General features: G+C 36.8%; 1 protein-coding gene across 3 annotated transcripts; it reads right to left on the reverse strand.

Moving 5' to 3' along the window:
* Window positions 1-1,945: 1,945 nt before the first annotated feature.
* Window positions 1,946-25,454, reverse strand: LOC149833140 (uncharacterized). Of its 3 annotated transcripts, XM_090014937.1 has the most exons (15): window positions 25,232-25,454; window positions 9,698-9,870; window positions 9,427-9,538; window positions 9,153-9,302; window positions 8,423-8,527; window positions 6,126-6,209; window positions 5,933-6,048; window positions 5,744-5,845; window positions 5,557-5,670; window positions 5,345-5,401; window positions 5,198-5,264; window positions 5,062-5,115; window positions 2,514-2,588; window positions 2,391-2,426; window positions 1,946-2,305 (listed from the first exon to the last, which is right to left on the reverse strand). In XM_090014937.1, exons 2-15 carry the CDS (start codon window positions 9,724-9,726, stop codon window positions 2,192-2,194), a joined length of 1,215 nt encoding a protein of 404 aa, XP_089871063.1. In that variant the 5' UTR covers window positions 9,727-9,870; window positions 25,232-25,454; the 3' UTR covers window positions 1,946-2,191. The 3 variants fall into 3 exon arrangements, with proteins under 3 accessions (XP_089871063.1, XP_089871064.1, XP_089871065.1); XM_090014938.1 differs by lacking the exon at window positions 2,391-2,426; XM_090014939.1 differs by lacking the exons at window positions 2,391-2,426; window positions 2,514-2,588.
* Window positions 25,455-25,667: the final 213 nt, after the last annotated feature.

Consider the following 25,667-nt stretch of genomic DNA (forward strand, 5'->3'; position numbering starts at 1 on the left):
CGAAAGATTGGATGAAGGATTAGCCCACGACATTCCTCTTCGAACTTCAAGACTGGCGCATGTGCGATGAAGACATTGACTTGTCGTATATGGAATGTGCTACCAATGACAATTTTGTAGCCACCCAACATGTTACATGTTCTTCAACGACAAAAAGGGTCTTTCAAGAGAAAAACAAGTTGAAGAAAAGCACAAAAAGAGCATAAGTGAATCAAAGGGAGAGTTGGCTCTTACACTTGAGAAAATATGCATGTTGAAGAATATAACACGTACTCAAGAGAATATGATATGTATTCAAGTTGGTCTTTTGGAGAATACAAATAAGGTCATCGAGGAGCTATGATCGCAACAATCACAACATCTTCAATCGTAAAAAATTATTTGATTGTTTTTTATTTTTTTGTATGTATTTGAAGATGAACATTGTAACTCATTGACTTATTCATTGATTTGTATATAATGTCATTTCAATGTTTGATTGAATTTTAAATGATTTGAATGTAAGACTGAAAACACTATTTAATGTTTAAATTGAAACCACTACTCTTGCATTTTAAATGATTTGAATGTTCAAACTGAAAGCACTGTTGAATGAATTATATATAATGTCATTGTTTATATGTTTCATTGTTTATATGTTTTTAAATGATTTGAATCTATATTTGCTTACATTCATTATTATTTGGGTTGTTATATGCGAAAATCCACAATGGGTTGGTATATGATTCAAGAAATTTACAAAAAATAAAAGTTTTTGCATATTTGCAAATATTTAAGTATGATGTTTGTGATATCTAGATATTTGCAAATAATTTCATGTGAGAGCATTCAATATATATGAAAGTAAGATATTTGTAAAATTAGTGTTAAGAGTTTCACAAATATATTTTTGCAAAATATTAACGTATATGCGAAAGAGTATGATATTTGCAATTTTTGTGGTTTTAGTTTCATTGAGATTTTGCAAATAAATTTATGTGAGTTCTTGAAGTCTAAATTCGCATAAAAAAACCTGTGATTATGGATTTAAGTGGGTGTTAGATAAATTCGATAGACAATACAATTTTATTGCAAAAATGCCTAAATTCGTAGTTGCAAAGAGTAAAAGTGTCCTAACGATGTCAGATATTTATGATTTTGAACATCAGGAGAATATAAAAAATTGTGGGATTTTTAAAAAATCGCATCAAATTACCCATAAAGTACGATCATTTTATGTTTAAAAAATTATAAGACATTTTGAAAAACTTGTCATTTTTGTCATACATTACAGTCATTTTCCGTTATTTTAGTGTAATAATATTATGATAAAAATCCATTTTTGTATCTTACAAGATCAAAAACTGTTTTTTCATTGATTAAAAGAAATCTGCCCTTGTGTCATATTTCTCAAAAAAAACTTCAAACTCATCATTAGTCGGTTCGTACCTATGTGTTTGTGACAGCCTACAACACTTTTTCACACTTCAATGGCATGAAGAAAGAGAATTATTTGGCGATTGAGGTAAAAAGTAAGAGTATAAACACCTTGCACGTAGAATAAATACGAACTAACAAAACTTATATATAGGTAGGGCTGGGAAATGTGACGAGCTGCTTGTTGTTTGACTCATACAGGCTTGTTGACAAGCAACATTGACGATTGATATGGTAGTACTAGTTTATGCAAAATCAGTAACATTCAAGAGTGGTTGTGCACGAGGACTTTCTGTTCATGAATTGAGCAAACCATGGGCTTCAGATGTATGCCTCGCTTTTGTATGCTTATTAAACTGCACTAGGTTGACATCACTCTAATGCCCAATTCAGATGTAGCGGTGCCATTTACCGCGCTGCCATCTGCAATTTGCCCTTCATATTCTCAGTGTAAGATGTGTGCGGTCGGAGTTGCTATTGAGGTCTATTCTGCACTAATTTTTCGAATATAGCGTTAATTTCCAGTATATAGGTGCAAAATCAACTATGATCACATTACAGAAATACCAAATGTTACACAAACACAAGAAATAAACAAAAAAATGTATATTATTATTAACCGAAATTGCTGGGCAGCAACACATGAACAATATTCTATCTGGTCCACAAAGACTAACTATTTTGCTCAGTTGTCGAAGAAGAATTGGATCGAGTTAATCCCATTGCTGCAAAATATGTCTTCTCTGCGTTGATCAGTCAATCGATAACTAGTTTTCTAAGTTGTTGAAGAATTGGATTGAGTTAATCCCATCGCTGCAAAATATGCCGCCTCTGCATCTGCCATCCGACCCTGGAACATGGTCCATTCACTTCTGCATCTCTCCCTAACCTGCCAGTTTCAACAAAACAGAAGTCAAATATATGCATCTTTAGAAATGCATATGCCAAGTTTTTTCTTATTATTAGTTACATACCCCTTCCCATGGTGCTTTTCCATTCTGGGATTGACCCTGAAAGACGAGAAAATTTAACTGGTTTTCACGTGAATCCCATTTCTTCGTAGGAATAGGATATCTTTATTGACAAGTATTCATTACCTGGTTCCCAAGAGATGGAACAACTTGATGTACGATCCACTGAGAGTCCACCACTCCTATCTTCTCATGTGCAGGCTACATTATTTATATAAATCCAACATAAAATGCAATTGAGCCATCAAATAAATCTGAATATACCAGCGCGAATATTGAATACCATAGCCAATAGAAACATAGTGGACACATGGAGAATTAGAGAGCTCTCACTTAGGGCCTGTTCACATGTCACGGAAAAGGGGGGATTTCTGCGGAAATGCATAGGCACCTGTGCCATTTCTGCGGGCCCCACAATGCAACACAAACAAGGGAGCTGCTTTCCTTGCAGAAAGCCCCTCCCATTTTACATGCTGGACCTCCCTTTCCACGGATTCATTTCATGTGTGTGTGGTGGTGGTGGTGTGTGTGTGTGGGGGGGGGGGGGGGGGGGGGTCCAATTTGTATTCCACAGAAGAAGGTGCCATGACACCTTCTTCCATGGGATGCAAACACACTCTTAAGGATTATTTTGGACAAATAATGTATTAGTGTAAGCTTTGGTAATACTACAAAATTGCACTCTTTTTCTATTCTTAATTTGGCATATTTGCTTAACCTTATGATGTACATCAGGAGTAAAATTTTCCATTATAAAAAAGTAGGGAAATTTTAAAAATGCAGCTAACTTTTGAGTGATGATAGAAAAAAGCAGTCTTTCAAAATCTTAGTCTCACTTAAAAAAAAAATTGGTTAATTAAAAAATTCTAGTCTTTTGTCCAATCTAGTGTTGAATTTGTTTTACTGACACTTATTATACCTGTAATCTCTCTCTCTCTCTCTTCTCACCATTACTCTCCCCTCTTTGTCAGCCACCACGACCTCCCTTTCTGTTCTCTCCATATTGGCTTAGCACCACCACCCATCATCACTTCTTGAGTTCTTTCATCTCTCTCAGTTTGCAATTTCTTCCCCCCTTCTCAGCCACCACTATCTCCTTCTTCTCTATTCTTTCAATACCCACTTAACACCACCAGGTCCACCACCATCATCACTTCCTATTCCATCTCTCTCTCAGTTTCCCCCTTGTTTCTTAGCTGCCATCATCTGCTTGTTCTCCAATCCCCAATACCGACTTAGTACCACCACCCATCATCACTTTTTCTTTCATCTATCACTGCCACCACCAGCTTGACATTTGCTTTTGTTATTGCTCATATATTTCACTCTATTACACCTCTCACAACCAACCATCAATCTTAATTTTCCCTTCTACTGCCACCACCACCACCACCACCATCTTTTTTCTTTTATTCATGTAAACATAAAGTTAACAGCAGCAAAGCTACTTCAATAGCAGGTAAAGTAGAGAGGACTTAGTGGCATAGTCACAAATATCGCCGAGATTTTTGACAATCTAGCGATATTATCGCGTGATATTCAGAGAATGCAATAAATCTGATAATTTCGCGAGAATTTCAAAATCTCACCTATTTTGAATAAGTTAATATTATCGTGTTTTTTTTTTTGAGATTTAATCGAGACTTCCGAAGCACCAAAGACGCCCAGAATAGAAAAATAAATTGTAGGAGCAGAATAGCAACTCACCTTTTAAAAATTAAAAGGGACCACGTGACTGTTGTCCCACGTGGTAACCCACGCTTTTTTATTGCTCTTAACGTAAGGAAAGGGCCACACTAAATAGAGGAGGGAGGAGGCCCTTGTCCCCCACTCCTCTTTGATATGGGACTAATTTGTATACCCACCCATTTGAAACACTTGCTTTTCCATTTTCTTATGCTATTCTTATGTTTTCATTACTGAGAGATTTAATAACCAATTTTCAGAAATTATTTCTATTATATATTTATTAAATTTTTTATATGCTGGTATTTTCCTGGGATTTTTCTGATAAAAACAAAGAAAATTTCAAAATGTCCAGAGAAATTGCTGAGAACGACATTTGTGACTATGCTTGGTGGCAGCCATTGCACACAGCAGCAAGGGCATTGGGTTACATAGGGGAGAGAGAGATTTTAATTCTATTAATTACAAAGGTAAAACTGTAAATTTAAAAACTTATCCTTAGTTAGGCTAATACAAACTGCCAAATAGTTTGTTTTTTGATTGACAATGAAAAAATTAGGTAAAGGTTAGGTGTGATTTTCACAAATTGAAAACCTTAGGTGCGTTTTTTTATTATTGCCCACTATTTAGGTGCTATTTTGAAAATTTGCCTAAAAAATATTTAGGTTGGAGCTAAATAATTTCAGATGTATCATTACAATCTAAAGATGATACCAGAAAGTAATCCTCAATAGTACTTCCCCAAAATTCCAAACAATACACAACACATGGATCCTAGGTTTCAGTAATATGACAATACATAAGAATGCAATATCTTTCATCCAAGGATCACAATTCTGCAAATGGAAAGTTTCTATCCTCAAAACAACCAAATGGACCTTTAAATAGTTGTTAGATCATGGTAAGAAAAAACTAAATGCAAGAAGCATGTCAGAGGTACAAGGCACACATTCAAGTGGAGATAGAGGAAAAAAAGATAAGCACTTACGTTTACACATTTTCTAAGAGCAAAATCCAAGCCCCATCCATGAACCAAGTCATTCTGCAATCACAAGATACAGCAATAGGTGCTCAGATATAATACTAATGAAATTAATAAGGAGAAAACAAACAGAAGTACATACCTGAATCATATGCCATACACAGCGCCATGCCTCTCGAGAAAATACAGGTGCCATTATTTCTACAAACCTGGAGATGGGAATACGTCAATAAAGGGATCATCGATGCGAAACGGTAAGGAAAACTAGCATAATGAGATAGATTCATACGCTGCACATGGTGGTAAATGTGGGTCCTGGCACCAGCCAGGCCGCTCTTCAGTTTTTCTGAATAAAGCAAATGCACACACAAAATACTCTTAGTTAAGGATCATGCACCTATTGATGCTTTGCCTAAATAAGATGAATAGGGCAAGCAGATATCCTGATGTGAAACAATAGAAGAGGCGGAATTAACCAAACTGCATATTGCTGACACATACTTGTGAACTTCACTGTCCCCTCTCCTTTTGGTCATTTGCCATGTCAGCCCTCTGTTTGGGTCCAGTCCAGGCTGTGAGATCTCAAGTCCGTGTTTCCTTATCAGTTCTATATATCTGGGCACAAAACAGAAAACAATTTTCAAATGCTGAATCTTTTGAATAGAAGTAACGAGGACCAGATGAGTACCTTTCAGCATCAAAGTGCTCAACCCCTAGGTCTTCATCCCAGAGAAATATGTAGTCATATGCAGCCACAATGTCCGGATGCAAAAACCTTTTTGCGTACCACCTGAAATTGAATTTTTGATTGCCACTCCTTGTTTTTAACTAGTAGTACATTAACAACCAATAGAAAGTCAAGCCAGTCTTTACAAACCATTTAGTTTGTTTTCTTGCACTAACGTGAATTGCCCGCTTTGACCACTCAAACTCATCCCATTCACTTGTCCGTCCATCATAATGGAAGAGTAGAATGGTGAATTTTTCTGAGAACTGTTAATGTAACATCATCAATTAAAAATAAGTGTAGACATAAGCAAATAGGTTTATGCAGAACAAATTAGCTGTACCTTTTTCACTGCAGCATCAATATTGTGTTTCTGTTCATAACCAACAGTGAAAGTTACCAGATACTTCTGCTTAATTGGCAGATCCTGCACAACAAAGCAAATTCAGTCATTTAGCTCTACTAAGGAAGTGAAAGCAACAAGTCTGAAACAGCAAAAGGCAGCTAAAGAGAATAGCCAAGGTAAAGATTTCAGATTGATTGTGCAAATTGTGACAGATGAAATCACTTGTATAAAATTTTGCAGCAGGAATGCATAGACTATTTAAGTTGCTCTGGCACATATGAAGGCCATTAACAAAGTAAGGACTTCAACGTTATATGCACTGGTCGTCCGGATTAATCGATCCAAAGAACTGAATGACGAAGAACATGGTACAGAGGAGAAATGCTTTAAATGTGTCGAAGACAAAAACTAAGGCCTTGATATGTGCGTGATTCTGTTATGGTCGCAAACCACAATATATTATCGTGATGTGCTCTTTGGTTTCATATAGGTTCTTTCACCAAAGCAGGATCTGCCCCTTTAGATATGCCTAACATGACTTAATTACTTTCTGGTAGGCTTGATAATATCCACCAATTTGTAAGCCTCATTATGGAAAGGGAATAAAAGGCCAAAAATCTATAGCACACTAACACAACAACAATCATCATGTCATCATGCCTTATCTCAACTACATGGAGTCAGCTTTGCGAGTCCTATTTCTCCACTTCTGTCTATCTAGAGCTACAACTTCGGTCACTTTACAACCCTTCATGTCACCTCTAACTGCCTCCTTCAAAGTCTTCGGTGGAAATTGCAAAGTAATTCCAGGAGGATGTAACATAACAATGACATATCCCATAATTTCACTGTGAAATCAATTTTACCAGACATAAATAAAGAATGATTAAATCAAACATAACCCAAGGGTTGTCTACAGCTTTAAAAAATCAGATCTAATGCAAACCAAGAGCATCCACAATTATCATTGGTCAATACCATCACAGACTATAACACACATGCACCCCTCCATATGCTAGCAGAAGCAATTTAAAAAGGATCACCACACGTACATGTGCATAAATTTAAAACAATGAGAAGAAAGCCAATTGAACCTGTATTTCAAATTCTTATTCCAAAATTACAAGACATTTGATTCAGATTTGTTGAGATATGAATAAGAGGAACCCTGAAGACATGTTCTACAGTAGATAAAGAAGGGTCCTCAATTCCACTAAGAAGACTCTCACACAAAGAAGGATCAAAAGAACCAAAAGATCCAAAACAAATACCACAGTTAAGGATATCCTAACTCAGCCTCAATGTCAGACACCCCATGTTGCCTAATGGCTGAAAGTTCTCCAATCTTTAGAGCTTAAAACCTCCACTATTTGACTTGAGCCCTTTCGAGGAGGCTTCTAGGGATGAGGTTTTCAAAGAATATTTCAAAGCTGAAATGAGGAATAGCTGTGGCCTCTAAAGATATTCTTGACCATGTTCAAGCCAAAAGGAATTATCAAGATGCATCAAGCGATGGTCTAAAGAGGGTATAGAAGTGTGCATTAAGAATGCTCCTGGGATAGGGATTGTAAACCTTGAGTATCCACAAACTAGTTGCCTGCCAAGGCCAGCGTGAAATAAACAAGGACTTGTGCTCAATTCACAACCCAACGACGAATCTACTTATTAGCCTACAGCATATGTCCCATCTAAAGATTACCCTAATCATAAGCTAGATTGCTGTAGTTTATTCCAGTTCCGTTTACAATGCTGCATATCTCAAAGTTGAAGCAATTCAAAGCTGCTGCATGGTGACACCAACTGCATCCCAAAACATCTCATAGGTGGTAAAACAATCAACTATACTACCATGTGGTAAACAGGGTCCTGTGTCAAGCTGAAGGCCCAGGATCGAATCCCTCTGCCACATGGGGTGGCTGTTGTTCTGGTAGGGGTCCGCCTAAGCCCAGCTTGACTTTCAAAAAAACAAAATCTATTATACTACCCCAAAAATGAAAAAGATCACACACTTGATTAGACAGAACCCTTCATCAATAGTTCATCTCATTTTGCACCAATTATTACCAGCAGCATCTTTCACTGGATCAGATTTATCAGTGGCCATAAAGCCTAGATTTCAATATTTTCGTGGAAGATTATACGTTGAGAAAGACAAGCATGAAATATAATGAACCATCATTATGTTTCACTTCTCTTGCATCACATGCACATATTACCGTATAAGTGACCCATAGAAGATTAAAAAACAGGCAATAATGATAAACCACAAATATATATAATCTGAAGGCACACACCTCACTGGGCTTACCCCACAATCTGCGCAAGTAGAAGTCTGATTCAGGGACAACAATGCCAGGGGGTAGAGTCTCTGCACCACGGGGATTTGATGGAACATAAATCTGCATTATATTCACAGAGGGATCAACCAATGTTGCATTAAAAATGCTTTAAGGCACCTTTCAATCACTATAGACAGAATTTCCTTAGGTCAACATTCAATCACTATGGAGAAAATACGTAAGAATTGCAAAATGAATTTGTCTTCCTATGAAAGAAACACACTAAGACCTACTTGGACACAAGGGGTGAACAGAACATGGGAGTAACCAGAAACATGCAACAAAAGCATAATTGGCTTCTGAAACCTCTGTGCACATGCGCAAATGTATGCATGTGTGTGTACCACTACAAATAAGAATTGTCAGACAAGGTGATAATAGCATTCAAGACCATCATATTATGTAATTTTATCATTGAAGGACAAGCTAATTGAACCAAAGTGTCAATGTTCACAGAATGCTCAACTCAAGTGATGTCTCACTGTTCAGACATAAATATATGAAAGAGTAGTTATTTCATCTATTTTTTTGACATGCCTGGGACATTTCTTTTTGCATGCCAGATCATTCAGAAATCAAATTGTGGGCATTTTCCCATTCCTCAGGTAAGGAAATACAATTTCATAAAAATACTGCCTCTTGGTGCACAAACTCAAACTTATCCAGGATCCAAACATACAAATACCTTAGACGTATCATTTATGACATGGCCATGCTTTGTGCGATTTCGAGATGTCCAAGCATGATTTAACAATGTCTGTGTGGTGAGCCCAGATTTCCTGTCCTCAATGTATGAAAGATCAATGGAAGGCAGAAGGCTAGATGGAAAGTTGAACTGCCAAAACAGGGTCCACAATAACAAGTCAATGCTCAAAACGTAAGCAAAACAAATGGTGTTAACTAAGAAAGGACAAACTTCATGCAGAAGAAGATTAAAATAGATGGCAAATTCATCATACCTTTGTCAAAGAAACTGCGGGGAAAGAGATACCTATCAGGAAACCGAACACAACTCCAAATATACTTGTAATGATTAGTCTCATTGTCTCACTAGGCTTTCTTATGATGCCACTGAAAAGAAAAAAAAGAGTCACCAAACCAAGGTGCAAGAGAACCATTCCACGTAGAAAGGTAAATATTAACAAAAAGTCAATCCCAAATATCAATAGCTTCATGAGGAAAAGAGTACAAATTATTGGAATGATGGCAACTAATGTCCAATATCCATACCTGCGGCCAAGACTACCCATCTTGCTCATAATTTCCCAACACTCAAGTCATAAAGCAGGATTTAATGACAATTCAAAGCTGACCCACATTCTTCAGCAATAGGTCTCATCACAAATACATGGCAAAAGCAAGGAATTCCATGGTACTGATGTATACCCAGTGAGTCTGAGATCCTGTCACAGAAGGGGGACTGATATCAAAGATGGTCAACATAGCACTAGCCTAAAATAAACATCTCTATTTTGACAAGATACTTATTAGATAAAAAAAGCACATTAGATCTCATTTCTTGCCATGGCCAAGATAGTACTAAGACAATATAAATGTGAGCAATTAACCAGTCAAAAAAACTACTTGTTACAAATAAAATCTTATTGTTGCATCAGAACATAGTAATGTCGACTAATCTGGTTAATATTGAACTAGGTAAAATAAAATCATTGAATAATTAAATACTTAGATTATTCAGGAATATGCATTGAATGCTAAGGTTGGGAATGAAAATCCTAGAGTAGATCTATGTTCAAGAAAGGATTTGTGATCATTCCGGAAGAACTAGCCTAAAAAAATAATAATACATAATTGTAAAAAGTCTTCAAAGAGACAATGCATACAAGCACTAATTCCTCACAAGAGATGTGCACAAAGGCACCCAAAGAACACACAAGCACAAAGGCATAAAAATAAATCTCTTTATTGAAATGCAAAGGAGCTTAAGCTCCCACACCAAAAAAAAAAACTTTAATTGTACAAGGAGAGAACCCCTATTTATAAGAACCAAAGAGGGGCCCTTGGAGGGGCTCCAATCTAGTCGTTGGAGCCCCTCCAACGGTCACTATTATGACCATTGGAGGGGCCCAACGACTAGATTGCCCCCCCCCCAATGCAAGTACAAAAAAGAAAAGTAAAAAGAAAAAGAAAGAAAAAATAAAAATAAAAAGTACAAGCATATGTTAAAATATATGTAATATATATTTTTATATATATATATATATATATAAATATATTTGTCATTCACTACCCGATAAGGGGTAGTTCTGTAAACTCGCCCAATAGGGGCATTTTAGTCTTTTTCTGTTTCTATTTTTTTCCTTTTACCTTTTTCTATTTTTTCCATTTCTTTTTGTCTTTTTTTATTTTTATTTTTGTGCATTTAATGCACAGCCATTGGGGGCCCCAACAAAGAGTCGTTGGGCCCCCAACGGTCACAATTGTGACCGTTGGGAGCCCAACGACTCCTTGTTGGGACTCCCAATGGTCCCTCTCTCTTGCTTTTCTCTAACTCTCCCTCACTCCTCTTTTGCCTATAAATAAGTGGGGTCTCCCCCTTTGTAATGTGTGGCTTCTTCAAGCCCTTTAGTGCATTTATAAGATTTTATGCTTTCTAGCCATTATTGGCTTTTGTGTATGTCCTCTTTTGGACTTGTTCTTTGATTTCTATGTGTGAATGTCCATTGTAGGACATACATTTCTTTTCCGCATATTTCATTACATGGTATCAGAGCCTTGGTTGTGCTCTTGATTCATATAGCTAGTTGTCTAGCTTTCTCTCTCTCTTTGTTTGTCCTCCATTCTTGACTATATAATGGAAGGAGAACAAAAGATTGATCTCTCCTTCAAGCTTAATGGTACGAACTACATGATGTGGGCCGCCGTCATGGAAAACAACCTCAAAGGTAAAAAGCTTTGGGGATATGTGATGGGAACCATTAGGGAACCTCAACTTCAACTTACGAAAATTGATAGTGATCAAGAAAAGGCTCTAGAAGGAAGTGCTCGCATGAAGGCTATTGAAGATCACCAATCCAAGGTAGAAGATTGGGAAAGTAAGCATGCAAAAATTCTTGCATGGTTCATGAACAACGTGGAGCTAAAGATTTGCACCAACATTGCTAAATTCCGCCTAGCAAATGAAGCATGGTTCTTAATGAAAGGTATGTATACCCAAAAAGACCTTGCTCGTCAATTCTTTATCCAAGAAAAAATTTGTACCATTAAGCAAGGTGAAATGAGTGTAAGAGATTACTATAGCACTCTTGGACCTTTATGGGATGAGCTATCCCTTCTTGAACTCAAATGGGTATCAAGTGAAGATGTTGAAATGAGAAGAGAACAAATGGAGAAAGAACACTTTTTCCAATTTTTACATGGGCTTAGGCCCGAATATGAGCAAGTTAGGTCCTCCACTTCCATTGGAAGATGTCATAGCCGAAATATGCCAAGAAGAAACACGTCTTGGCATGATTAAAGGAGGAGATGAAGTTCTTGCCGTGTCTAGACCCGGCAATCATATGAAAGCATATAAGCCTCCACACTTTGGGAGGTAAAATAACTATAATGGCAATTATAGGAAAGCTATTTGCCATCATTGTCAAGAACCGGGTCATATAAGACCTAATTGTCCAAAGATAAATGAGCCTCCAAAAGGTAAAGTTGCTACTATTGAAGAAGTTCCCCAAAAGAAGGAGGAGCCAATGAAAGAGAAAGAGTCCTCCCTTGCTCAACTATTCGAAGCACTTCAAATTCTACTCAAATCGCCGTAAACTTCGGGAGCCGCCATTGCCTCTTCTTCTCCTCCAGGTACGCCTTCTTGGATTCTTGATTCTGGAGCATCTTTTCATATGACCCCTATCGAAAATGGACTATCCAATGTATGTAGCAACTCCAAAAACTCTTTTGTCTCCACCGCCGATGGTACCTCTTTACAAGTTAAAAGTTTTGGAACCTTAGATTTTTCGAAAGATTTTTTTGTGCCAAATGTAAGAGTAGTACCTCAACTTAATTTAAATCTTTTATCTGTCTCTCAAATATGTGATCATGGGTGTGAAATCTCCTTCTCAACCAAGGATTGCTTTATACAGGATCTCCAGTCCGGGAAGCGGATTGGGCAAGGCCATAGGAGGGGAGATCTCTACTACATGACCAATTTGAAACTTCCCACTAACTCTTTTTGTAATCATGTCCAAGATAAAAATATAGAAACTTGGCATCAAAGACTTGGACATCCAAGCTTCTAAAAAATGTACTCCTTTCCCTTTGGAAAGAAATTTTGTAATGAGAAACATTTTGTTTGCAAGAGTTGTATTTTTGGAAAAATGAAATCCACCCCCTTTCCAAAGAGAACATTTGTGTCAAAAAGACCCTTTGAATTAATTCATTCGGATGTTTGGGGTCCTTCTCCGGTCATATCAAAAGGAGGATACTCATATTATGTTACTTTCATTGATGATTTCACTCGATATGTGTGGATCTATTTTCTCAACTTAAAATCCGAAGTTTTTAACTTTTTTAAAAAATTTCATATGATTGTCAAAAATCAATTTTCAACTAATATTTCCATTCTTCGATCCGATTCCGGTGGAGAATATCTATCAAATGAATTTCAAGAATATTTGGAAATCAATGGAATTTGTCATCAAAGGTCATGTCCTAGGACTCCCCAACAAAACGGTCTAGCCGAAAGAAAGCATAGACACATTTTGGAAACCACTAGGACTCTTCTCATTTCCAAAGAAATTCCTAAATGCTATTGGGCCAAAGCCGCCTTAACCTCCACTTATTTGATAAATAGAATGATATCCTCATCCCTTCAAAATATATCTCCATATGAAAAACTTTTTGAAAGAACACCCGATTTTAATAGGTTAAGAATTTTTGGGTGTAAGTGTTTTGTCCTTACACATAAAAGAGATAAGTTATCTCCTAAAGCTATCGAATGTGTATTCTTAGGATACGGAGAAAATCAAAAAGGTTTTAGGTGCTTCGATCCCAAAAGCAACAAACTATATGTATCCAAAGATGTTACCTTTTTGGAAAATGAAAACGGCTTTGAGAAAAATAAAGATATTGATGAAAGCGAATATGCTTTCTTATTTGATCTTCTCTCTCAAGAAGATGTGACTCCTCACCTAGAGGATGTTCCCAATGATTTAGAGGATACTCCTCTTAGTAATGATGAAATTGAAAGTAATGATGTTGAAAATAGGTCAATTCAAACCTATGCTAGGCGTGGTCAAGAAATTCCCATAAGTGCCTTAGAAAAATATTCTCAAAATTCCAACATAGAAGAAACCTCTTTAAAGAGATCTAGCCGAATCTCCAACCCTCCTAATAGGTTTGTTTCCTATGAATCTCTAACACCTAAATATAGGGCATGTCTAATTGCATTACACTCTTATCATGAACCATCACACTATAATGAAGCCAAAAACATTCCTCAATGGGTTGAAGCCATGAAACTAGAACTTAGTGCCCTTGAAAAAGCTAAAACTTGGGAAATAACTTCATTACCCACTGGAAAGAAGTCTATTGGATGTAGATGGGTCTTCAAAATTAAAACTAAAAGTGATGGGTCATTAGAACGTTATAAAGCTAGGTTGGTAGCCAAAGGATATGCTCAAGAGTACGGAATAGACTATAAGGAAACCTTTGCTCCCGTAGCTAGAATGACTAGTGTTAGGACTCTTATTGCGGTTGCATCCATTAAAAAATGGCCTATCTATCAATTGGATGTTAAGAACGCATTTCTTAATGGCGAACTAAGTGAAGAGGTCTATATGGATCCTCCACCAGGAGTATCCATTGGTGAAAACAAAGTTCTTAAACTAAAAAAGGCACTATATGGGTTAAAACAAGCTCCAAAAGCTTGGCATGACAGATTTAGCAATGTGATGACTAGCTTAAATTTTCGTTCATGTTATACTGACACTGCGTTATTTGTGAAAAGTGCAGGGTCCTCTGTAGTTATTTTACTACTATATGTTGATGATATGATCATCACTGGAAGTGATGAGCAAGGAATCCATGATATTAAGAAAATTTTAAAAGAAAATTTTGACATGTCTGCCCTTGGTTTCTTAAGATATTTTCTAGGTATTGAAGTTGCATATTCACCCCGAGGGTATATTCTCTCTTAGATGAAACTTGCTGCTGACATTTGTGCCAAGTCTGGAATTTCGGATGATAAAAAGACAGAAACCCCTGAGGTTATCAATGCAAAGCTAAGGCTGGAAGATGGGACACTTCTTGAGAATCCTACTCCCTACCGTCAACTCATTGGGTCTCTGACATACTTATCAATCACTCGGCCAGACATAGCTCATGCAGTTCATTCCGTCAGTCAATTTCAACATGCACCTACAACTGTGCACATGAGTGCAGTCTTAAGGATTGTCAGATATATTAAGAACACCATAACTAAGAGAGTTTTTCTTTCCTCTTCATCATCACTTGATTTAATTGCCTATACAGATGCTGATTGGGGAGGAAATCCCAATGATAGAGTCTCAACCACTGGTTTTTATGTTTTCTTAGGTGACTCTATGATTTCTTGGAGATGCAAGAAGCAGCATAAAATATCATTGTCCTCAACTGAAGCGGAATATCATGTAATGGCCACTACAACCATGGAGCTTGTGTGGCTTAGGAGTCTCCTCTGTGATATGGGCATCGTCATCTCAACTCCTTCGAAGATGTGTTGCGATAACAAGAGTGCTATCTATATTGCAAGCAACCACACCTTCCATGAGCGTACTAAACATATTGAGATGGATTGCCATTATGTTCGAGATGAATACCTAAAAGGAACCATTACACTGCCCTACGTCACATCCGAGTACCAATTGGCGGACTTCTTCACCAAAGCTCTTGCTGCTCCTCGCTTCATGTTTCTTCTCAACAAGCTTTTCGTTGAATCCCCGTAAAGCTTGAGGGAGGGTGTTAAAATATATGTAATATATATTTATATATATATATATATCTATATATATATAAATATATTTGTCATTCACTACCCGATAAGGGGTAGTTCTGTAAACTCGCCCAATAGGGGCATTTTAGTCTTTTTCTTTTTCTATTTTTTTCCTTTTACCTTTTTCTATTTTTTCCATTTCTTTTTGTCTTTTTTTATTTTTCTTTTTGTGCATTTAATGCACAGCCATTGGGGGCCCCAACAAAGAGTCGTTGGGCCCCCAACGGTCACAATTGTGACCGTTGGGAGCCCAACGACTCCTTGTTGGGACTCCCAATGGTCCCTCTCTCTTGCTTTTCTCTAACTCTCCCTCACTCCTCTCTTGCCTATAAATAAGTGGGGTCTCCCCCTTTGTAATGTGTGGCTTCTTCAAGCCCTTTAGTGCATTTATAAGATTTTATGCTTTCTAGCCATTATTGGCTTTTGTGTATGTCCTCTTTTGGACTTGTTCTTTGATTTCTATGTGTGAATGTCCATTGTAGGACATACATTTCTTTTCCGCATATTTCATTACAGCATATTCCAATGCGTAAAATGTGAAAAGTCTAAATTACCCTTTATCAGGTTTAGTAAATGATATATATATACTTATACATACATATATATATGATATATATGTATATGTATCTCTATATGTATATGTCTCTCTCTCTCTCTCTCTCTCTCTATCTATCTATATATATATATACAATAGGAATACATTTTAACACCCCCCCTCAAACTTACGGTGTGATGACCGCAGGTTTTCCAAGAAGAAAATTAAATCTAGGAGAGCATAGCGCCTTAGTGAAGAAGTCAGTCAGTTGATACTCGGATGTCACATATGGGAGATCGATGACCTTCTTCAAGTATTCTTCTCGGACATAGTGGCAACCCATCTCAATATGCTTTTTGCGCTCATGAAAGGTGTGGTTCTTGGCAATATATATATCGCACTCTTGTTGTCGCAACATAACTTTGTTGGTTCTTCAACGCGAACTCCCATATCCTCTAATAAGCGGCGAATCCATATTATTTCATGGTTGTAGATGCCATGGCTCGATACTCGGCTTCGGTAGAAAATAGAGATTCTTGCATCTCCAAGAGACCAATGATTCTAAAAAAAATTACAGAAACCAGTGGTAGAGTGACGATTATTAAGGTCACATCCCCAATCAGAGTCAGTATATGCAATTAAATTTAACTCAGAAGATGAAGAAAAAAAGACTCCCTTATGTATTGTCTCCTTTATATATCTGATGATGCGAAGAACGGCACTCATGTGTACCGATATAGGGGCATGTTGGAATGGACTGGCGATATGAACTGCGTGAGATATATCGGGCCTGGTGATGCTAAGATACATCAATGATCCAACCAGTTGTTTGTAAGGAGTGGGATTATCTAGAGGAATCCCATCATCAATTTTCATCTTTGATCCAACTACCTCTGGGGTTTCACAAACTTTGTCATCAGTAATACATGACTTGTCAATAACCTCACAAACAAGTTTAGTTTGAAATAAAAAATATCCTCTATGAGAAAAGGCAGCTTCAATGCTTAAAAAATATGTCAGAAATCCCAAGTCTAACATCTCAAATTTTTCTGTCAATGCATGCTTAATTTATTCCCTTGACATCATCACCTGTAATTAACATATCATCAACATATAATAGCAAGATTACAATTCCTGCATAAGATTTCTTCACAAATAGGGCAGTGTTAGTATAGCATGAGATAAATTCATTTTTTGTCATTAAGTTGTTAAAACGGTCATACCAAGACTTAAGAGCTTGTTTTAAACCATAAAGCGCTTTTCGTAAGCGAAGAACTTTTCCGTTAGGACAATTCATTCCAGGAAAAGCATCTATGTAAATTTCTTCATTTAAATCCCTATTTAAAAAGACGTTTTTAACATCCATTTGGTATATGTTCTACTTTTTAATTGACGCAATGATAACGAGACACCTAACTGTAACCATTCGTACAATAGGAGCAAATGTTTCATCGTAGTCTATCCCATATTCTTGACCATAACCCTTAGCAACTAGATGAGTTTTATATCGCTCAAGAGTCCCATCACTCTTGGTTTTGACCTTAAAAACCCATCTACACCCTATAGTTTTCTTACTTTTGGGAAGATCTTCAAATTCCCATGTCTTGGCCTTTCTAAGGACTCTAAGTTCATTTTCCATAGCCTCTATCCATTCATCACTCTTTTTGGCTTCTTCAAAAAAATTGGGTTCTATGTATGAGTGAATGGCACTAAGACAGACTCTATGTTTGGGAGAGAAGGAGTCATAGGATATAAACTTAGAAGGGGGTTTCCTATTTCTCTCTATTCTTTGCGAACTTTCATTACCTAATGTAGTTGTTACATTAGGCTCACTATATTTTTCTATAACACTTGTAAAACTATTTTTGTCTCTATGTGTATAGGTGATCAGCTCCTTGTATGTTCTATCATCAATCTCTTGATAGATAGATGGATGAGGAAAGTTGTTATTTTCTTCTACTTCATTATTGTTAAGATTATTTTGTGTGGACTCATCATCACTAATGCCATCATCTCTAGATAATAGATCGAACAGGAAAGAGTAATCTACATTTTCCTCGTGAGATTCATATCTTTCAAACCCACTAACATTTTCTAGAAAACTTACATTTCTAGACACATACAATTTATCGTTTTCAACATCAGAACATCGAAACCCTTTTTTGAGTTTTGGAGTATCCAAGAAAAGCACATGGAATGGCCTTTGGTGAAAGTTTATCATTCTTATATGTAAGAACAAAACACTTGCACCCAAAAATTCTTAACCTACTATAATCAGGGTCTCTTTTATACAAAATTTCAAAGGGTGAAACTTTATTTAAATTTTTGCATAGAAGACGATTAATGAGATAGACGGATGCAAGAGCCGCCTCCGTCCAAATTTTTTTGAAATGTTTTGAGAAATAATAACGATCCTAGATGTCTTAATGATGTGTCTATGTTTTCTTTCGGTAAAACCATTTTGTTGAGGAGTTTTGGGACATGATTTTTTATGGATTATCCCATGTTTTTCAAGATAACTCTTAAATTCATTTGAGAGATTTTCTCCTCCGAAATCGGTTCTAAAAATTTTCAAATTTTCGTCAAATTTATTTTTAATCATCATATGATAGGTTTTAAAAGTTGAGAAAACCTCATGTTTATGTTTGAGAAAGTATATCCAAGAATATCTAGAATAATCATCCACAAATATGACATAATATGCAAACCATCATTTTGAGATAACGGGTGCCGGACCCCAAACATCCGAACGAACAAGTTCAAATGGTTTTGTAGTAAACATAGATCTTTGATAAAAAGGCAAACTTTTCATTTTTCCAAGAGTGCAATCATTACAAGTGAAATTATTTTTATATAGATGTTTGGCAAAAGGTAAATAAGAAATTTTGGTGAAATTGGGATGCCCAAGTCTTTTGTGTCATACATTAATGTCTTTATGTTGCACAACATTACAAAAATGATTCTTTGAAATACGAAGAAAGTCCACATAGTATAGATCTCCCTTCATAGAGCCTTCCCAATCAACTACACGGACCGACGATCCTGTATCCAACATTTATTAGATGAGAATTTTATATCACATCCATGGTCCGAGAGTTGAGAGACCGAAAGCAAATTTAAATTCAATTTTGGTATAAATCTAATTTTAGGGATATAAAAACCTTGTTCTTCAAAATTTTTGATTCTTTTGATTTCAAGAAAAGTGTCATCCATGTTTGAAACAAAAGTTGGAGAGGAATTTTTAAATATTTGGAAAGAGAATAAATATTTGGAGACATGTGAAAAGAGGCACCCGGATCCAAAAGCCAAGAAGTCTTACCGAGAGGAGAGAAGGTGGACGTGGCCGCTTCAAAAATTGCCCCCTTGAGAAGTAGTTGAAGTGCTTCCACAATTTGATGCAAAGAAAGAACTCCATTTAAAGATGATGAACTTTCTTCCTTTTGAGGTTGAGATACGGTAGCCATAGCTAGCAACTTCTTCCATTTTGGGCAAACCGGTTTGATGTGTCCCGGTTCCTTACAAAAGTGGCACACAATCTTGTTATAGTCTCTTTTACCTCCTTGACCACTTGATCATTTATTTTGATTTTTGAAGTGGGGAGGTTTGTAGGTTCTCAAATTGTTCTCTAGTCTTGAAACGACATTCACACCATCATTTTCTTCTTGGTTGGAGGATGTTGCAATGACACTTGAGTTGTTTTTGCTTATACCCATACGGGTTTCTTCCCCACTTAGTTTGATAATAACATCCTCAAAAGAAGGGGAAGTGAAGGAGGAAAGAAGGATCGTATTTGTTCGAATTCGGGTCTAAGCCTATTTAGAAAATTGAAAAATCAATCCTCCTCCAATTGCTTATGCCTAAGCTCAATGGCTTCACCACTCCATTTGGGTTCAAGCATGGCAAGTTCATCCCAAATGGATGACAATTCTGCAAAATATTCTCTAATAGTCATTTCATTTTGTTGGAGGGTCAAGGCCCTTTTTTTAAGATAATATTTGTGAGATAAATCTCTTGAAGTATAAATTTTTTCAAGATATTGCCATGCTTGAGAAGCTTTTTTGAATTTTATGATGTTGGCATTGATCTTTGTCTCAACGGATGAAAAAATCCATGACAGGATTTTAAAATTTCTCATCTCCCATTCGTCATGCTTCTTGGAATAGTCTTCAAGAGCTTTATTTCTTTCTTCACCTTCAAGAATTTTTATTTCTCCTCTTTCTACCAAAGTAATCTTTGGTTTCGGTTCCGGTATTGAGCCTTAGACATATCTCCAAAGCCTTTTACCCTTGATATGGACTTCTTTACTTCTGGCTCAAACATGATAATTTGAGCCATTCAATTTGAACCCAAGAGAGAAGTGTGAATCCTTTTCCCCCATTTGAGAAAAGAAAAGAGGAGAGAAGAAATTCCTTGGAACTTGATGAAGTATGCTTCTTGATGCAAATGGCAAAAGGTCTTCACACTGAAATCCAAGAGAGAATGGAGTGCATGACTTTCGAGGCACGCAATGAAATGAAGTGGCACACTATTCACTTCTATAATAACCAAGCTCTGATACCGTGTAAAAATGTCTTCAAAGAGACAATGCATACAAGCACTAATTCCTCACAAGAGATGTGCACAAAGGCACCCAAAGAACACTTAAGGCATAAAAATAAATCTCTTTATTGAAATGCAAAGGAGCTTAGGCTCCCACACCAAAAAGAAAAACTTTAATTGTACAAGGGGAGAACCCCTATTTATAAGAACCAAAGAGGGACCCTTGGAGGGGCTCCAATCTAGTCGTTGGAGCCCTCCAAGACCGTTGAAGGGGCCCAACGACTAGATTGGGCTCCCCACAATGCAAGTACAAAAAAGAAAAGTAAAAATAAAAAGAAAGAAAAAATAAAGAAGAAAAAATAAAAATAAAAAGTACAAGCATATTCCTATTGGAATATGCATAAAATGTGAAAAGTCTAAATTACCCTTTATCGGGTTTAGTAAATGATATATATACATAGAGATACTTATACATATATATATATATATGATATATATGTATATGTATCTCTCTCTCTCTCTATCTATATATATATATATAGGAATACATTTTAACAATAATCTGTCCATCATACATTATGATGATCAGAGACATCAGATGGAAAATTCAATATCAATGTATGCATATCAACCAATAGGATAAAAATGAAAAAAGGACAAACCAATAAAATAAGAAAGAAAAAAGGACAACACTTAGCATTTAGCTGATGCAACAGCAATCTGTTAACATCTATGTCACACGGACTCGGCTAAGGAGGCGCCGCACCCGAGTCGACACGCCCCGACACGGGTGCGGACACGGGTGCGGCTTCGGACTCGGCTCGGACTCGGTCAACACCGAGTCGGACTCGATCAACGAGTCGAGGCCGAGTCCGTCCACTTTTTGGACTCGGTCAACTTTGACCGAGTCTATTTTTGTCTATTTTTTAGGAAAAAAATGTATAAAAACTAAAAAATTTATCTTTTATATATTTTTTTAAAAATATATATACTTTTAGAACCCAGACTGTGCTCTGCACAGTCTTTACCAAGACTGTGTCTTTACCAGACTGTGCTCTGCACAGTCTTTACCAAGACTGTGCTCTGTACAGTCTTTACCAGACTGTGCTCAGTACAATCTTGGTCTTAGATATATTTTTTTAAATATATATATATATAGATATATTTTTTTTAAAAACTATATAATATATATATACTCGTGTCCCCGTGTCCAAATTTTTTGAAATTGAGCCGCACCCGTGTCGCACCCGCACCCATGTGACATAGGTTAACATACACTCAAACACATCATCTTCTTCAAAGTTGTAGATAAGTTGATGATGGCTTAATATAAAAAATCTAAAGCCAAAATAACATTGTAAATTTTTCCCCCCATTTTCATTATTTTGCTATTTTCTCTTATTAATGAGAAGTAATATTATACGGGGCAAAAAAGACCCAAGAACTGCAAAAAGTTACTGATTACCATAAAAGAGATAACAATATGAACTAGAAATTTAGTATCACAAAGCTAATTTATTTTCCCCTTTTTTAGGTCCAAAGAGATGATAAGCAAAAAGAAGAAATAATGCATTTCTCAAATGAAAGGGATCCTCTTTCCCCTTCCCAATTCTCTCATGATGCAGTTATGTTCCCTGATATTGACAATTATGAACTTTTGCAATTTTTTTGAAAGAATGAACTTTTGCAATTTTAATCAAGAGAAAATACAAACTCTAGCAACAAAGGATCAAAATCATCCATGTTCGGGACATTGGCCATCTTCCTAAAAACCCAATCAAACTCTCGAACTCAGCTGTAATAATTTGGCCGAATGAGACAGCAGAACTCCAAAATTCAAAATGACATTCACAAGGTGAGAAAAAGTTTCAAATCTTGCATAACTCTTACCAGGAAAAAGAAAAGAAAAAGATTTACTTCAGAAATTGCATAGAAATCCTTCAAACTCTAAACATTATCTCCAAACACAACATGAAGTCCACAATCGTGTACTTCCGCTACTTGGATTCGCAAAATCCGGAACAAAGTAAAAGTTAAATGTCAAACAAGGAATCAAAGAATCCCTGGTGTAGATCAGCAAAAAGAATTACAGATCCAATAGATGAAAGACCTTCAATCACCAAGGCTAAAAGCAACATTGTAAAAAGTTATCGAAAAGTGTATTCAAAGGGCCTAAGAGTTGGGTGTATGAGACCATATATCATATTGTAAGATAACCTAGCTGTTAAGATTAGTTGACCTTTAGAGGTTTTAAGCTTCATTTTTCTTAAAAGAGGGTTATTTGATATTTCATATATAAGGAGGGACTTGTATGTAATTTTTCATTTAGACTTCTCTCTATTTAATTTAGAGGAGATTAGCCCTAATATGAAGTTAACGAGTTTCTCCTCTCCCTGCCGACCTCTCTCTCTCTCTCTCTCGGTTCCTGTGCACCTCATTGAAGTTTCCACATGGTATCAGAGCAGTAGATCTCGAGAGCGTGAGCACGTGATCGATCTACACCAAAAGGCTCGAAAAAATTGGAAACATGTGTGCTTATTCTGTTCTTTTTTTAATTGCATAGATCTGATAACAGATCTGATGTCTGACTAATGTCATGACACAGATCTGTAATCAGATCTAAAGGTCACGGTGACAACTTGTCAACAGGATCGGGTTACGGCAGAGTTGGGTGATGCGACAAAAAAAGGAATTTTTTGTGGAAGTGAAGAAAACCTATATTGATCAATAGCAGATCTGGATCTGGATGCTCAAGGATCTGGATGTCGAAATTTGTTGTCTTGCTGTAAATCCTGTGTCGTGGGGAGCAGTTGTTTTTTTTTATATATGAAGCTGTCGTGATTTCTGTGTCGTGGGATTTTTTGTGCTCATATTAGATCATAAACAAAATGATCTTATCTTTGGTCGTGAACTTGGATGTCGAGTTTGACGCGGTTCTGGTTTTCTCAAATCTATTTTTTTTATCTGATCTATCATTGTTTCTGATGTGGGTTGAATAACCTTGTGTAGTCGTGAAATAGGTTGTCGTGTGATCATGAAATACGTTGATTTTTGTCTCTGCTGGCGTGATTTTATCTCTGATGTGGGTTGAACAGCCTTGTGTGGGCATGAATTTGTTTCTGATGTGGGTTGAACAGCCTTGTGTGGTCATGAAATTGGCTGACGTGTGATCATGAAATACGTTGCTCCTGTGTCAGCTGGCGTGTGGTTGATGAACATCCCAAATTCTAATTCTGAGTGATTAAGAGAGTGAATCTGATTTTTTTCTGGTTTATTGCAGCAGTATTAGCATCAAATATCTCTCATACCTTGTTAGTATTATTCATTATGGGTGAAGCTCCGAAATTTGATTCCAAAAATGAGACTATTGGGGAATATAAGGCATTTTCAAATCCCTTCTCATATGGTTCTTCTATGAGATTGAATGAAATAAACTATGCCAAGTGGTCCAGAACTTTTATGATGTTGGTATCTGGACATTGTAGAAAACATATTTTGTTGGAAACTGAACCAAATGAAAAAGTGGGAAATATATTACTTGGGATGAAGATAATGACATTGTTATGTCATGGATCATGAATAGTATCGAACCCCATATTGCAAATGGTCTAATTTACTATAATACAGTCAAACAAATGTGGGACAATCTTCGAGATACGTACTCACAAGAGACTAATGTGAGTCGTATCCTGCAAGTCGGACAGAAGATATATAATTTGCAGCAGAGAGATCAGATCTTGGCCCAGGACTATGCCTCTGTCAAACTTGTTTTGAATAGGAAACATGGACCCCCTAAATTGTTTGAAAGCACCAGTAATTCCTTCAAGGATTTTGACCTTCAATTCCTCGACTCCCTACCTTGTTTGTAGTACAAACTGATGCAACATAGAATTGGATTAGCAAAGAACATGACACATCGTTGGGTCAGATCTAATGCCCTAAAACATGGACGCAATTCAAAATCTACTAGGTTTCACGCACAAACTGGTAAATTCACCTTTACTAATAACAAATTAATTGCCAAAAAAATCACCACTAAAAGCATAAGTTCCATTAAAAAAACTAACTGAAAATTTAATTATAAACCGATCCACGAATCAATCTCAAGCATCCTAAAATTCACTACACATTGAATCAAAATTCAAGACCAAGCATTCCAAGTAACCGCCCATTCAAAGTTAGAAAAAAAAAAGGAATTAAGAGGGTCATCCAATTACATACGCTAGCAAGAGCTGAAAAAAGAAAATGACCAACATAATGTGGATCAAGATAAACCATAAGAGACTCAATCAAACTAAGAACCCATGGAGACTTAATCAGTATCAAACTTGTTCCAAAATATATCTGAACTTCACAATCCATAAACCTACCCTTCTACTCCAATCTCACCTACGAGTTCCCAAACACCAATCAGGCAAGCAATCCAACAAAATCGCGACATATTCTTGGCCGAGTGCCGATTGTATGCATCGCAAGTCGACGATACCAACCAACCATTACCCCCCAAAAGCATGCAAACCCACACGGAGCAGCAAATTCACCCACCAAAAACAAAAAGTGAATCGACGGACGAATCAAAAGAAACACGACCACAGAAACAATTCTGATTCAATTTTTTTGAATGAATATGTTTCTGGTTCACAAACAGAAGAAAAGATTCACATCTCACGTAGAAAAGCAGCCAAAAAAGAAACAAAAAAAGGGGTTTTACCTCTTGCCTTCTCAGATTATGAGTGGGGAAAAGATGTTTTAGTATTCCTACAGAGGATAAGAAGAAGAAGGAGGAAGAGGAAGAAGAGGAATAATAAGAGGCGAGGCGTTAGGAGATGATGACACTGAAACGCACGCGGAAAGGAATTTTCCTCCTTCGCGACGATGAGGAGTTCGTAAATACCTTCTCCCAAACAAGAGCTCAGGCTGCCATCTCAGTCTTCGAACGGTCGCCAACGCTCCTATCAATTCTCAAATTGCGCCCGTCGCTTCCCTTTCCCCAGTGGGGCCCACAAGCCCTCGTGAGTCGCGTTGCAGACGTGACCGTGACAAACCACGTTTTTAGAAACGGATACGTCGGGTCCAATTGTTATTCGGATTCGGATTTGTGTTTTAACCCGAATCTGGATTCAGTGTCCGGCTCAAATCTGTCATGA

Source organism: Nuphar pumila, chromosome 7 (assembly GCF_984573655.1).
Source record: "Nuphar pumila chromosome 7, dmNupPumi1.hap1.1, whole genome shotgun sequence".
Classification (NCBI taxonomy): Eukaryota; Viridiplantae; Streptophyta; class Magnoliopsida; order Nymphaeales; family Nymphaeaceae; genus Nuphar; species Nuphar pumila.